We start from the raw sequence: 17,514 nt of genomic DNA, 5'->3' as shown, positions 1-17,514 counted from the left end.
CACCCTTATGTAGCAACATCTGACCATGTAGTGGATAGATAGAGTTAAAGGGAATCAGTTGGAGGATCAATATAACATAACATAACATAACTGATAAATAAAAACATTGTCATTAATTACAAACACATTGTCAAGGCTCCAAGCTCCTAGATACTATCCCAGCAGCCCAATTCCATTGCATTCGACCAACTGGATTGTCACACAACTTGGAGTTGGGAGATTGAATATCTGTGTTGGTAATCAAACGCTCATTATTCAACTTTGCCTCAACAAGCTTGGCAGCAACTCAAACACAGGTTGTTTGAATGTCCAAAACTTATCATGTTCCATACACATCAGGTTGCAGTCATAAACATTCATGCGACCTTCATGCAAAAGGATCTCAAGAGTCACAAAATGAGCATTGTTCATGTTCATGACTGCCAGAATACTTTTTGCACCAATCCAATCAGTGCCTCCAGGATATGGTCTAATGTCCCTGACGTAGTTAATCATAGCGTCATTCATACAAACTCATCAAGTAAATGGCTAAAGCTTTTGTCACCAACTCTTGTTGCCTCCTCGCTGATACTGTCATACATTTGTTTGAAGTTGGTATAGAAGTTGAGATCTATTATTTTATCCATAAAATCATAGTACTTAGGATATCTTAAATGCCTTTCTTGCATGAGGCTAAGAATTTCATCAATATATTGAAATAACAAATAATATTAAAAAGTACAGAAGCGTAATGACTGGAAAGTTAAAACAAACAAACATTATAAATTGAAGGTTAGTAGAGAAAAAATACTCAGTCTTTCCACCAAATATCCATGCTTGTCATGGCCCTGAAATCATTTCCACTAAAATAATGCATGTCGTATTGTGCACGCACTTCCTTTACATTCCTCAGTTCCAACAATTTGGCCTTTTAAGCTACATGCACCCTCTTATAAAGATTCACTTGCTTGAGCTCCAAAAGTTTCTCTCTTACGGTCATTGACAATTCTCCAAATATTTTCTTTTCTTCAAATTTTTTATTGCCTTGATAAATAATTTTTTTCTCCTCTTGGCCTGTGGAGTAAATGGATTTCGAACATTGTTTGATGGAATGACCCTGACCCCCCTCTTGTATTTAAATTCATTAACAGCCTCACTCAGTGTTTGAAGATACATGATAGAATCTTCATCATGTTTCTTGCACTTCTCACATAGAAAGCCAGAGCATCGACTACAAGAGGTTGCCCCAACACTTTGTCCACCAAAGCCAACACCAGCACAAGCACCAACACTTTGGGGTTGAGGAAGATACTACTGGAGTAGTAGTCATTGATTTTTTTCTTTTACTAAGTATAAATAGTGATTGGGAAATATATTTTTTCAATCTCCTACACTTCAAAGGCTGTGAAATCTTTTTGGATGTATGAACGTCAATATTATAAGTCATTTCCTTATAAATATTAGTGAGTTCTTTAATTAACACGGCTAACAAAATAATCAGTTGCTGATCAAATTCTTTGCATCAACAAAAAGAGCATTTGATGTTAGAAGAGGAAGCAATACCAAAAACGATTGAGTTGTTGTCATAGATTAAGCTTGTTGTGTCATTTGATCTACAAGGTAAATAAAAAGGGTTGAGAGTTTACAATTGATTATAAAATAATAATTGGTAGCAATTTATACTTATGTTGACACAGATGAACATTATGTTGCCACATATGTACCTTTTGTTGACACAGATGAATCTTTTGTTGCCACATATGAATCTTCTATTGCCATAGATGGGTAACCTTTTTCTACAGATGACCATTTGTTGCCCTTAAACATGGGTGACATATTGCAACACATGGCAACTGTGTTGGAATATGTACCAACATATAACTAAAATGTTTTTATTTATCAGTTATGTTATGTTATGTTATGTTATATTGATCCTCCAACTGATTCCCTTTAACTCTATCTATCCACTACATGGTCATATACATCACTTTATGCATTGTATCAGTAGGATACATCACTTTAAACAATGTATCCATTGGATACATCACTTTACGATGTACTAGAACGTACATGATATATCGGTACATTATTTTATGTGATGTACCGGTTGGATACATCACTTTATGCAATGTATTGATCGGATACATCACTTTACACAATGAATCAGTCGGATACATCCCTTTATGTGATGTATCAGTCAGATACATTACTTTACACGATGTATCGGTCGGATATATCACTTTACACGATGTATCAAATGGATACATATCTTTACACGATGTATCGATCAGATACATCACTTTACGTAATGTATCAGTCGAATAAAGCACTATACGTGAGGTACCAAGACATTGAGTGATATATCTAAAATCGAAATTTGATGTATCAGGGCATTGAAGGATGTATCCAAAATCGAGACACGATGTATTGGGGCGTTTTGGGATGTATCCAGATTCCACTAAATTTAAGAGATTTTTGTAATTTGGAAAAGAGTAGAGATATGAGGTAATTAGCTCTTAACACTATGTGATTTATGTAAAATCTACTTTAATTTACATAAAATATAATAAAAAATCATAGAAAGTATACACTGGTTATACAATATAGCTTGTCAAAAGTTACAGAAAGTATACATTGACTATACAATATAGCCTACCTATACATGAGTAATAAACTGACTATACTTTATGCTAGACTAAAAAAAATGAATGTCGATTAACTATACATGGAATAGACACTAACTATTCAATCTTGATCAACTCAAAGTAACCTCTAAAAATTCTCAAAATTTAGATATGAATCCCTCTTGATATTTCGTTTCTTAATTGATATATGACTTGCTCGAAATGATTCATGTTTGTGGTACATCATATTTTAAAGAAAAAGAAGAGGGAGAAGAAGAAGAGATGAACCAACAGAAGAAGACGACGACGATCAAGAAGGACAAAGTAAACCAAGAAGAAGACTAAGAAGGAGAAAGGAAACAAAGAAAAAGATGAAGAAGATCGAATAGGATCGAAGAAGATGGACAAGAAGAAACTCACTATTTGTTTGGTAATTAAGATTATCGAAGGGTCTTTTGGGGTAATTATCCCTTTTTATTTTTCTGCAAGGATTGCAGATCATAATTTCTTAAAAATTATTTAAAAGGCATATTACATAAATATGCCATTTAAGTTGGCCTCATTTCACATATATGCGCCCAAACATTGGGTGTGCACAAGTAGACACTTAAACTTGTATAAAACCAAATAGGAACAAATGTCCTACGTGACATTCAACCTGACAATTAATCATAGAAATCAACAGAAGTAAATTAAAAAGAAAAGAGTTTACAAGTGCGAAAGTTTTCTCTGTTTTGAAGCATAACAAAATTCTCTTTTACAAGAGTCTTAAATAGATGAAAAACTAGTAAACAAAAGAGCACGTTTAATCTCCTAGAAAATTTGAAGTTAAAAAACTGAATCCACTATTCCTAATCCCTAAAGACCGAGAAACAACGTATTTGATTCCAAAACAAATGCAACAACTAAATGACTACTCTATAAACCTAACTGTCAACATTACCTCTCTTAAACTAAAATATCCTTTAGTTTAATTTGCAAACATCGAGGCGATCACGTAGCTTTAGGAATGACACTAACTTCAGGGGCTTTGTGAACCTGTCTGCGACCTGCTCTTCACTTTTGCAGTAAATAAGGATAATCTTTGCATCCTTAGTTAAATCACAGAAGAAGTGATATTTCACATCTATATGCTTACTTCGTCTATGTTCAACTGGATTATTTGAAAGAATAATCGCCGAAGTATTATCACAATAAATTGGTGTTGGTCCTTCCTGCTTAAAATGAAGTTCTTCAAGAATATTCCTCATCCAAATAGCTTGACAAGCACATGACATTGCAACAACATACTCATCCTCGGTAGTTGACAAAGTAACAATAGGTTGTTTCTTTGAAAACCAAGAAACAAATCTAAGCCCAACAGGAAAACATATCCTGATGTACTTTTCTTGTCTTCAAGATTTCCAGCGTAATCGCTATCAGTGTAACCAATCAAATCTCCAATTGCTTTCTTTTTATTAAAATTTCCGAATAAGTATCACAAAATTCTCTTGGTAGATTGTAAATGCATTTATTTTGGACACTCAATGAACCTGCTAATGAGACTTACAGTGTGCAACATCAGGCCTTGTTGTCGTCAAGTACATCAAGCTTCCTGCTATTTGCTTGTATAAAGTGTTGTCCACTTATCTACCTTTGCATTCTTTGAAGAGCTTCAAACCCCTCCATTGGTTTGCTCGCATAGTTATAATTTTTCATCTAGAATCTGTCCAGAATATCTTGCACATATTTCTTTTGAGAACTAAAAATGCCACCAGCAGACTGATTGTAACACCTCAAAAATTTCTAAGTTAGGACTCGAACCATTCTTCATTTACTTATAGGGTAATATCGGGTCATTCATAAATTACCCATATGTGTGAAGGCAAATTCTTTAGTGTGGGAATGATTTATATATGAATTAAGGTCACTAGAATCCCCTAGCACAAAGTAGAGTTGAAAGTCTCCTTATCGATTAAGTTTTGATGTAAGATTCTACTTGGGTCAACTTCAAATGACTATATCATTTAGAATATAAAGAGTTACGTGGCTCATAACCTATCCAATTAAAGGTATTTGAATCTACTTTACACCACCACTAATTTCACGTCAATCCAATTTTTAAGTAAAAAGTTATGACCATTTTAGTAACTGATACAGTGCAGTGATAAATTAGCAAACGGGAAAACATTAAAAAAGGGTCTTTTTGTCTTTTTACCTCCAAGAAAACCCTAAACGTATTTCTTGACTAATATAAGCCTCAAAACAATCAGATTTTCATATTTTAATCCATCATTGTCTTCTCTCTCAAACCCTAGAGAAAAGCCCTAAGGAAAAATCAAAGTAGAAGACTCCATTCAAGATTCTTTCAATCTTTTTCAAGATTCTTTCAATCTTTTCCAAGATTGTTCTTCAAGGTAAGTCCTTCTCCAATTATTTCATTCGTTCCAACTCAAATTCCTCCATACAATTATGAATCACTATTGAAAATCATAATTATTGGCCATAGAGATCTCAAGAAACTAATTCAAGAATCTTAAGAAAGGTTTTCTTGATTTTTTAACTTCAAGCTAGGGTTTCAAGGCTTCTTATCAAGTTCTTTGTCACGATCCGTAGTTACCCCTTAGAAGTAACACGGCGTAATTGACCCCGAAGGGGTCGCATACAAGCCTCATAGCATATCTTGAACATAAGAGCATAGGAAAATAATGCGGAATTTAAAACATTTCATTACAATTGAAGTATTTTATATAATGAAAGAGAATCTATGACACTATGTCTCAAACCATCTATCACATTGAATTAATACTCTTGAATACAACTTTAGGGACACGGCCCTTACAAAAAGTCTAAAACATAAAAGAAAGATAATAAAGGACATATGGACAAGTCCTCGAATACAATGAGGACTCACCAATCTTCTTCTTCTTGATCTACTATGAACCTAGCCACGAGGATGGAATCCAATATCTCCAAAGCCTACACTTATAGAAAATGTAGAAAGAAGGGGTTAGCACGAAAATGTACTAAGTATGGAAGCATGCATAAAATCCTTGAAATATGATAAAAAGGACACTTTAGTTGAAAAGTATGAATTTGTCAAGTTTGGAAACCAACATGCACTTTCAATGCAAAAGACAAGCCATAATCACATTTATACTCATAACATAGTGAAACCATTACCTTAGCAACCCAAAAGGAACACTTGTGCAATGTATGGTTATCATCCCATAATACCAACCATACTAAGTACTCCTTTGAAGCTACCTTAGTCATACATATCATCTTTAGACCTCATAATAATCAATAGTCATAAATAAGGAAGTCATGTACATTACTTGAACCTAAGGAAAGTCATTCATAGCAACTATCTATTCAACGCACATGCATACAATTATATCTCATCATAACATAAAGAATATCATCATAATAAAACCATCACATAAGTAACCTTGAGCTGTACTTGTGCAATGTATAGATAGGATCTCATAATCCTATCTACACTAAGTATCACTTCTAGGCCACCATGATCATGCATAACATACCATGACCTTATCCATAGCCAATATTCATAAACAAGGAGACATTCATGTTCATATCTTATAATAATTAAGACACTTATAGCAACAATTCAAATCATGCATACATAAATTCATTTATCTTCATAGTATAAGGAACCCACACCAGAACCCCTTTATAAGTCTACTTGTGCAATGTATAAGTGAAGTCCTATACCCCCACTCACACTAAGTAAATCTAATTAAGAAGTCATAAGTGTAGTTCATGTTCATAGTTCATATAAAGCATACATTTAACTCATAATCATCATATCCTAAGAGAACATACCACAATCACTCTCAAAGCCCACTTGTGCAATGCATGAATGAAGTCTCATACCCCCATCCATACAAAGTAGAACTTCTTAAGGAACCATAGTACATAACTCATGTTATTATTATAATTCATATTATTATTATTTAGGGAAAATAGCATTAACCGACATAGACCATGTGAGCGACATGGAATCCGGTGTTGTGTAACCCCACACTGAAAGAAGGTGTCCTACTTGCCTAAGGTAGAACTAAATGTATAGCTATAAGGTAGATCCACTAGCTAAAGACCTATGTGGGCACATAGTTATAGGATATAGAGATTGCTTCTAGAAACTCGACCTATTGTATTGGCGGAGGAGCTTCCATCTCATGAGAATAGTTTAGGTGACCCGACCTATTATTTTGACAGAAGGGCATCTACTTTATTGACCATATCCACTCGGTGCTAAGCATTATTTCCCAATTATAAATAATTAGTTTTGAATTGCATTTACATGTGTGAAGGAATATTTTACCCTTCTTCCAATACAACTCATAAAATAGCTCATAGATTCAATAAAGTGAGAATGTACTTTTAACCTTAAAATCAACATTAATATGTGATGAAAACTTTCACATTATGATAATGTGTTTGCATGATAATGGAATTTCAATCAACACAATAGGATCATCATGGTCATGTACATTTTATGCTTAGTAATGTGTAAAGGTGCATATGAGAGCTAGACTTTCAATTGACACCATAGATACATCATAATCATGTTTATGCATGGAGTGTGTGTGTGTAAATGTCCTTGTAATGACACAACAACAACATTATCATCATAGACAATTCATACATAATCAAGTGTAAGGGTAAGGGAAGAATGGCCTTTCAACAATACCTCAATTTACACAATAGTCATAGGATGTTCACTTTTCAAGTGAATCATGAGTCCATACACAACATTCATGAACATGTATAAACCCTAGCAATTTACCCCTCAAGGGTTATGAATCATGCTTCACAATTAAACCCATAAATACTACACTAGGCATGAATAAAACAAGATTCAATAACTAGATTAACAATGATACAATTCATAGTATTCATCTTGCTTCAATACACCCATCATAATTCATGAAATTGGGGTCATGGAGGTGTTCATGGGTTCATGGGAATTTCACAATAAAAATCACCATTAAACATCAAATCATCCATAATATAGGACAATTAACATAATGAAATCGTTTTTAGAAAGAACCCATGGCTAGAATGAAAACCTTAATTTTTGAACAAGTTACCAATTTCGAAATCAAGAGTTGAAGGGCTTCATGGAGAAAACTATTCCATGAATCAAGACTCTCATACTTACTTGACTCTTTGCCCGCGAATTGGAGTTGAGAAGATGGATTTTTGAGCCCTAATCTTCAAGTTCTTGGTGTTCTTCAATGGAGGAACTCTAGAGAGAGAAATATTGGAGATGAGAGGATTTTGGGGAAATATTTGGGTATTGTGAATTAATGACCAAGTCTTGTGAATTTTGACTTGAAAACAATATATATACTTCCCCTAAAATTATCCAACACACCCCTACTTTATTTGGAATATAAAGGAAATGACCCTAAAGACCTTCATTAATTGTCCCCCGTCCAGGTTTCACGACTCACTCCACGAGTCGTGCTCGTGGAGTTGGGGAAGTAGCCTCCATTTTGGAGCTCATGGCTCTGTCGCCTAAGGCACTCTCATGAGCACCTTCACGAGCCGTGAAGTGGACCACGCCCCGTGGAGTGTGAGGCAGTAGCTAGCCTTTCAGAGCTCAAGGCTCCTTCGACCAAGGCACTCTCATGAGCATATTTACGCCTCGTAAAGGGGACCATGGCCCGTGGTCCCTTAGGCAGTAGCTCCCCCAAAATGTCCCAATCTCCATGAAACCAATGGAGCTTCACAACCACAATCATGATTCATGGAGTGCACCACGAGTTGTGGTTCCCCTCATGAAGGTTGGGACAATAGCTCCTAGCTAGGGGAAGCCTTGGCCCCTTTGATTTGGCAGTTGCCCCTTGGTCTTGATTCCAATTACCTCATTTTAACCTTAATTAACTTACTAAAACTTCGGGGAGTCATTTTTATGATTTTTAACCTTACGTTTATGCTCTAGTTTAACCTTCCATTTTCCAGAGTGTTACATTCTTCTTCAAGATTCTTGAAGAACCTTGTTGTTTCAGGTATGTAAGGCTATCATAGTGTTGGACTAGTTCATCCTCACACCCTACATCAAATTTCAGATCAGTAAAAGAGTAATCTAGGATTCTTTTCCTAGATTTGAGTATTCTTGAGATAAGTTGATTTTGAGTTCTTCAATTCATGTTTCTTTTTGAAATTCTACTCCTAATTATTGAATTACTATATGTTATGCATTAACATTCTTGAGTTGAGTTGTTCATGACCATAATTCCGCATGAACCCTATGAATTTAGTTATAAGTCTTGGGTGTCTTTGAAAGCCAATCATTGTGTTTCAAACTGAGTTTTGAGAAAATTTAAAAGGTTCTATTTCATAAAGACATATATATATATATATATATATATGTTGATTATTGGCCTTGAAAGATAAGTTCATAAGTGCATGGTTTCAAGATGGTAAATACGTCTCATGTTTTGAAATGTATTTCAAGTAATGTATGAAGTCCGTTCTTTGTTGGGTGAATTGAGCACAAAGTTATGTTAATTATTTTGGGAGTAGTATCGAGCACCGAGTTGGTTTAGAGTCTTTTATGATTCAAAAGTCCCATAGAACCACGTAGCCACCGTAGGATAGGATAACTTTGACTCTTCATGCGACTCCTCACTGCCTCTGAGAAGGCCAATTAAATGGATCCATAGTCACGATATCATCCTATACCCCCGGCAGGGTATAGGATGGGCCTTTGCAATGTGCGGCTGGACGTTGTATCATTGCTAGGCGCATGGTAATTATTGTCGATTAGAGAAACTCCCCACAAGTAAAGTATATTATTTTCATGTTGCTTTCATTGTATATTTCATTGTAAAGCTTAAATGGTTTTCAGTTCATGTTCATGTATTAATTCAGTTGAGTTGCTTTTAGTCATTCAGTTCATTTATTTGTTTACTCAGCCATATTACATACTCGTACATTCCATGTATTGATGTCATTAGACCCGTATCCTTTTATGATGCATATATATGTGTTCATGATTATCAACAGGCGCTTCATTAAGATCATTCTCCACTCCAGTTTGCTTTGGTGAGCCTCCTACTTTCCAGTTAGTAGTTTGAGGTGTCGCGGGTCTTGTCCCGACATCCATCCTTCATAGTAGAGGCTTTATAGTTAGACAATTTTGGAGAGTCTTTCAGTTTCATAGAATCTATTTAAAACTTATGTTTCATACTTAGTATATTTAGCAAAGTTTTGAGATTCAGTAAATTGTTTTTAACGTTTCTTTCAATTTGTTGCTTATGTATGCTTGACTTAGTCTTCCGCTTGTAGTTAGCCAGGATGAGGGTTCATTTGGGGACCAACAATGGTTCTCGAGTGCCGGCCACGTCCAGGGTGTAGGCTCGGGGTGTGACACTGATTCACTTCTAGACTAAGAAAGAAATATATCATACCCAAATCTGACATGTCAAACTCAACCATCATGGACTTTTTAAATTTTTTAATCATAGTCATATCACTTCAGGTATAAATTAAGTCATCCACATATAAACACACAATTAAGATCCCTTCACCCTTCTTTTTTATATAAAGGGTATGTTTATATAGACACTTTCAAAATTCTCCTTTGCAAAGTATGCATCTATACAATTATATCAAGCTCTTGGAGCTTGTTTTAGTCCATATATAGCCTTTTTCAATCTTAACACTTTATTCTCAGCACCAAATTTCACATAGCCAGGAGGTTCTTCGATAATACAGTTTCTTGTAGTTCACCGCGAAGGAAAGCAGACTTCACATCCAACTGGAAGATTTTCCAAGTATGTTGAGAAGCCAAAGCATTCACTAATATTATGGTATCTAACCAAGCAACGAGAACAAACACCTCTACATAGTCAACACCATATTCTTTCTTATAGCCTAGTGCTACTAACCGAACTTTGAACTTGTCAACCTCTCCGTTTCCTTCAACTTTGTTTTGTAAACCCATTTGACACTAAGGGTTATTTGATTTTCTGGAAGATTTGTCTACTTCCAAGTCTCATTCGTTTTAATTGATCTAATCTCCTTATCCATGATTTTTTTCCATTTTGGATCTTTAACGGCATCGGTATAAGATATGGGATCACAATATGAAAATAACGAAAAAAGTCTGGATGTATTTCTATATTTACTCTCATATACTTCACAATTTTTTATCTAGCTTGGTGCACCTCTGCAGCGTTGAGGACATTCATTGTTGAACTGAGTATCACCTGATTCATTTTAAACATCTGTAGCATCTTCTACTTTTGTACTTGCTTGTGAACTAATCCCCAATGGTGGTTACGGTTCTTTCTCTTCTTCTTCAATAGAAAATGGAATATGTTAAAGCGAACTATTAATGCTCCAAATCTATGTTCCTTCTTCATCAAAAATAGCATCTCGGCTTATAACAATTTTCTTGGTAATAGGATTGAATAAGTGATAAGCTTTATATTTGTCACTAAGACCAAGGAAAACGAATCTCTGACCTTTATCATCCAACTTCTTCTTCATAGCATCTGGGATGTGTGCATATGTTATACACCCGAAATCAAGAAATACTCAACCTTTTTTTTACGCCTATTCGAAGCTTCATGACGTGTCGTATGTTAAATAGAGTTAGTTGGAAATCTATTTAGTATATGAATGCTCCAATGAATAGCTTCTGCCCAAAAGTCTCTTGGTAAACCACTTCTTTTCAAAAGACTATGCACCATATCAAGAATTGTAGGATTTTTCCTTTCACACACACCATTCTGTTGAGGTGAGGTGTGTAGGCTGCTGTAAGTTGTCTCTTAATTCCATGATTCTCACAAAACTCTAAAAATTCTTGTGAGGTCTATTCGCCACCCCGATCAGTTCGCAAGCACTTAATTAGACAACCCTCAACATTTTCAGCAAGGACTTTAAACTTCTTCAAGGTTTCAAAAGCTTCAGATTTTTCTTTTAGGAAATAAACCCATGTATTTATGCTCTAATAATTAATGAAACAAATGAAGTAGTGTTTACCTCCATTAGATGTAGGACTTATTGGACCACATATATCCGAGTGCACCAACTTTAGCACCTGTTTGTTCTCCACGACTTGCTTGCTGGAAATGGTTCACGGTGTTGCTTGCTAACAACACAATCTTCACATAATTCATTTGGAGATTCAAGTTTTGAAAGACCCAACACAAATTATTTTTTCTTTAAAAACATCAAGCTTCCAAAATTTAAATGCCCATAAGAAAAATGCCACTTCCAAGCATCTTCTTTAACTTTTGAAGAAATACAAGATTTTATGGAGTTGTGAAGATATAAAGGAAGCAATCGATTTAACAACATGCTAATCTGAGCGATTAACCCCAAAGGAGGATCTCGTATCTTACAAACTCCACCTTTGATATTAAGTTCATATCCCTTTTCTTGAAGCTGCCCAACAAACAATAAAGTTTTCTTCAGCGCAAGGAAATAAAACACCTCACCTATGGTATGAATCAAGTTGTTTTTGGTTGAGACTTGTACCTTCCCTTTACCCATGGAATAGACCACTTGATTATCTCCAAATCTCAGTGTCCTGAAAACTTTCATCCAATTCTGAGAATTCCTCTTTCTTACCAGACATGTGATTACTGCAGCCGGTATCGAGATACTATAAATGAGTACTGGAAACTTCTCGTTGGAAGTATATGCCATCAAAACTGAAACGTCCTCTTCTTCTTCCTTGGTTTCCCCATATTCCTTTTTCTCTGAAAATTTAGATCTTCCACCACGATTCCTTTTTAAATTGGTACGACATTTAGATCGATAGTGTCCAAATTGATGGCATCGATATCATTCAACTTGAGACTTATCTCGTCTTTTTTCCTTTTCCAGAGAATTACCAGAACTACTCTTCTCCTTTTCATGGTGTGATTTTTTTCCTTTCCATTTGGCTTTCACTTGATCTGTTCCTTTCGAAAACAACACTGCCTTCAATGCTACTTCATCATTGTCTTGTAGATTTATTTTCTGCTCATGAACCGACAAGGAGCCCTGTAAATTGTCACTAAAAAGAGTGTCAATATCTTTGGATTCTTCAATTGAGTAAACAATATAGTTAAACTTTGTCGTCATTGAGCGAAATATTTTCTCAACAATGGTAACATCCTTTAATATTTCACCATGAATTCACATTTTATTTTGCGATAGTCAACGTCCTAGAGAAATAATCTGATACCAATTCATCAACTTGCATACGCAGAGCCTTGAACTCACCACAGAGTGCTTGAAGCGTCACTCACTTTGCCTTCGCTGTTCCTTGATACTTCTTGTTCACGGAATCCAATATTTATTTAGAAGTATTTTTGCAAAGAATGCTTTCTAGTACTAAACGATCAATAGTCTAAAAAATGTAACTCTTTGATTTGAGATCCTTTAACCTTAGACTATCCAACTCTGCCTTATGTGCTTCTGACGAGGCAGTACCAATTGCTGGCTCTTGCACACCAATACTGACAACTCGCCAAAACTCTTTGGACCTTAGAAAGTTCTCCATCAACATTGCCCAATGGTCATAATGACCATCGAAGCCCCGAATAGCAGCCTAAAAAAATCTTAGAAGCCATCCTTTACTGCTGTAAATAATTCTCCAAAAAAGAAAAAACTTTGGCTCAAATACCAAACGACAGAAATCAACAATAGTAAATTGAAAAGAAAAGACTCTACAAGTGCGGAAGTTTTCTCTGTATAGAAGCTTAACAAATACTCTATTACAAGAGTCTTAAATAGATGAAACACTAGTAAACAAAAGAGCACATTTGATCTCCTAGAAAATCTGAAGCTAAAACCTGACTCCACAATTCCTATTCTTAAAGATAGGGAAACAACTTATTTGACTCCTAAACAAATGCAACAACTAAACGACTCACTCCATAAACCTAAATGTAAACAAATTTGTTTCCTACATGTATTATGTCACATACGACTCATGTGTCTACTCGTTCAACCTTATACAAGTTTAAATGTCTATTTGTGCACGCCCAAAATTGGAGGGCATAAATGTGAAATGAGGTCAAGTTAAAGGGCATATTTATATATTATGCCTATTTAAAATCATAATGAAAGTTAGCTAAACTTTTTAGTTTGTTGGTTCGAAACTAAATCCCCCCACCCGCCAAACAAATAACTTTAATATATTAGAAAATAATAAGTTTGAGAGAGATAAAGAATGCAAAAATTTTACTTACAATCCAACCTGGAAAAATAGAAACTCCATCAACCCTAAGTAATAACGAAATGGAAAACTTAGCTAAGTTCTGACAAAGACGAAGCAAAAGCAACAATGGCAGACCCTGTAATTGGTGTTGCAGTTCAAGTTTTGCTTGAAAAGCTGATTTCTCTAACTATAGAGAAAGTCAGTAGCTCAAGGGATTGCAACAAACATCTCAGAATGATGACACATAATGCATCCATCATTCAAGCTTTAATTCATGATGCTCAAAGACAACAAGTTGACAATTAGGCTGTGGAAAAATGGCTCATGATGCTATAAATGTGCTTGATGAATTCACATATGAATCTCTAGAAGCACAAGTTCGAAACAATCCAATGATAAAGGTTAGTGGTTTCTTTTCTCATCATGCATTTACAAGCAAACTATCCCAAAAAATCAAAACCATAAACGAAGAGTTGAGGGCTATCAATCATTTAGCCAAAGAACTGGGTCTCCAATCACTTATAGTTCCTTCTCAGCAAATAGTACTGATTATTCGAGAAACAGATTCCTTAGTAGTTGCTACAAATGTTGTTGGTAGAGACAATGATGTTGCTGAAATGTCACGACCCAAGCCTAGGGCCTAGACGTGACATGGCGAATGAGGAACCCGAAGGAACCCCAAACAAGCCTCTCAAACTTGTCATCACACTTCATCGGTCGCGGAAGTACATTCAACATTAATTAACGGGAAATAGGGACTAAGGGCAAACCATTTCAAAATGACATCATAGAACAAGAGTCAAGCTCATTTACAAAATACTTGTCCAACGCACACCTCTACATACATAGATAGGACGAGGCCATGAAATACTACCGGCTCCCCTCATAGTCAAAATACAATTGCAAGCTAAAGTCTCAAAACATAGGAGTAGGAAACATAATATAGCCCTCGAATCATTGAGGACTCACCAACAACTCGGATAAGCACCGTACTAGCCACGTGAATGGAGAGAAGGATCAAGAGTAGCTCCTGTCCCTACATGGTGACATCATGTAGGCAAAATATGCGTTAGTACTTGGAATGTACTAAGTATGCGGGGTACAACACAACAATAGACAAGGACACAATCGAAATACAAGAAATAGTTTCATAGGCATTATGAATAACAATATGAGGATGCATGATCAAAGTGAAGTCAAAACATGTTTAAGTAAATCTATACTAATAGTAGATAGCATATGTGTATGTATGATCCAACCAATCTATAACCCCAACTTAGGATGGGGGATGCCGTTTAAACCCGGACACCCTGGTGGCAAGGTATAAACCCCTCACATGGTTGATGTTGGTCACACCCCAAGCATCCTAGGTGGTGAGATATAAACCTCTCACATGGTTGATGTTGGTCACACCCCAAGCATCCTAGGTGGTGAGATATAAACCTCTCACATGGTTGTCCGGTTCTTTTCCCCCGGACCGGGCATGGTCATGCAACACTTTATATAGGAAATTCCCATTAGGCTCTAATGAAATCTCACGTATAGAATGAACATATACACAAGCTTAGTTTGTCATCAACACATCTCTGGATTTCCATACATCTCATAACTCAAGCTTTAAAGCATCGATTCATCAATTCTCCATAGTTGGACATTTTGTCAAACACCTTGAAGGCATGTAATGGAATCAAAGAGCATGGAAAATAGGGTAGTCATTATGCAGCCAAAGCAGTGAACAACCTACAACAACACCTTTTTAACACCCACAATACCACATGAAAATCTCCACATCCATTCCAACTTTAGGTTAAAGTTCTAGAGTCACAACATGCTCAAAACAATCACTTTTCATGTTTAAAATTCAATGTGCAGGAAATTATTACAAAGAACAAGACTAATTTATGAATCTTAACTTAAACCATGAATTAGTGAGTAGAATAGAGTCTAGGCACTATGGGTGGAAGGACCCATGAGTTCAACACAACATACCTTGAGTTTTTATGAAGGTCTTGAGAATGTCTTCGATGGAAGCTTGGAACTTGGAGCAAGAGTCTCTTCAATCTTGAGGAAGGTTTTGGATTAGGGTTCTTGAGAGAACTTGAGAGAAAATCTGTCTAAGTATGGGAGAGGTGTTTTGGGAAATGTTTTAGATATGGGAATTGAACTAATGGTATATAGGAAATAACATATGCCCTTTGGAAAAATGGTCCAACACTTAGAAAAAAAAATGAGGCGGGTGAACAGTAAAAACGCTCACTGGAAATTGCCTTTCCTGCCGGACAGAGTTTACGAAAATGGGCATAACTTCTTCGTCCGAACTCCGAATGAGGTGAAACGAAGTGCGTTAGGTAGCTAACTCAAAGGGATTTCCATGGATATGTTATTGGCCACCCAATAATTTGTGTGCTAGGAGATATGACCCTCCAAAGTAGACCCTCGAAAAAGGCTTCACTTGGAAATTTCGGATTTTGATACGGTTGCTCTAAAATTTGGGTTAGACCCATTTACCACTCAATTTGACCCCCTAAACAAGAATATGAAGTCGGATTTTTGAAAAATGAAATGGATTTTTTTTATATATAGCTAAACAAGTTTCCGGTAACTTTCGAAGCACATTTTTAAGAACTTTTTGGGTCATTTCATGAAATTAAGGAGAAGATGTTGAACATGAGAGAGGAAGGTGTATTGTGCACTATTCCCATAGTGGGCTTGGGGGGCTTTTTCAATGATGAAGAGATCGAAAAATACTTTGAAAAAAGAGTTTGGTTGTGTCTACCTGAAATGTCAAACACTCAGGACTTTTTTTAACAGATCCTCCAATCATTGACAGAGCGGAAACTTGAGGTGCAAACCAGGGAGGAAAAAGATATTTTCTTATATTAGATGATTTGTGGTATGCTGACCTTCCAGTGTGGGATGAGTTCATTGACACCTTGAGAGGAGTAAACACTTCCAGAGGAAACTGCATTCTTGTGATGACTCGTATGAAACTGGTGGCATCCACACTAGCTGCAGTAGGTCCTCATATGTTGGAAAGATTAGAGAATGATCACTGTTGGTTGATTTTCAAACAAAGAGCATTTGTTTATGGGGAAGATCCGGAGGAAATAGTGAGCATGAAGAACATGATTGTTGAAATGTGTCAAGGTCTACCGTTGGCAGCAGGTGTGTTGGGAGGTCTCTTGTGCAACAAGGAGAAACATGAATGGTGGGCTATTATTGATGGAACCCCCTTGTTGCTGGTGAAGATGATAATGGAGAGAATAGCTTAAAGAAAATCCTAAAACTCAGCTATGTTTTATCTACCATCCCCATATCTAAAAAACTGTTTTGCTTACTTTGTAATGTTTCAAAAAGTTTGTATGTTTGAAAAAAACCAACTTATCCAACTCTGGAAGGCAGAAGGGTTTGTCCATCCATATCAAGAGACCACCGTGATAAAAGAAGTTAGGCACAAGTTTTTCCAAATCTTGTTGCAAAATTCCTTGATGCAAGATGTTGAGCTAGATTAGCACAACAATATATCATACTGTAAGATGCACGATCTTGTGCATGATTTGGCTGGAGATATTTTAAAATCTAAACAATTTGATCCGAAGGGAAATTATGGAGAAAAACTTTCTCAAGTTTGATACTTTGGATGGGTCTCACCGAGTGATCTAATGGATATGATAAATGAGCTAGGATGTTTGTGCACATTGTTCTAGAAAAACAATATATCTAATGATATGCTATTGA

At 35.8% G+C, this 17,514-nt stretch overlaps 1 protein-coding gene across 1 annotated transcript; it reads left to right on the top strand.

Annotated features, from left to right (window-relative positions):
* Nucleotides 1-14,093: 14,093 nt before the first annotated feature.
* LOC125816727 (disease resistance protein RPP13-like) lies at nt 14,094-17,048 on the top strand. The gene is made up of 2 exons (XM_049496349.1): nt 14,094-14,370; nt 16,687-17,048. Exons 1-2 carry the CDS (start codon nt 14,094-14,096, stop codon nt 17,046-17,048), a joined length of 639 nt encoding a protein of 212 aa, XP_049352306.1.
* Nucleotides 17,049-17,514: the final 466 nt, after the last annotated feature.

Source organism: Solanum verrucosum, unplaced genomic scaffold, assembly GCF_900185275.1.
Source record: "Solanum verrucosum unplaced genomic scaffold, falcon-dt-bn FXZP01000084.1, whole genome shotgun sequence".
NCBI lineage: Eukaryota > Viridiplantae > Streptophyta > Magnoliopsida > Solanales > Solanaceae > Solanum > Solanum verrucosum.
The sequence above is the reverse complement of the archived record's forward strand: the minus strand, read 5'-3'. Positions and strand labels throughout refer to the sequence as shown.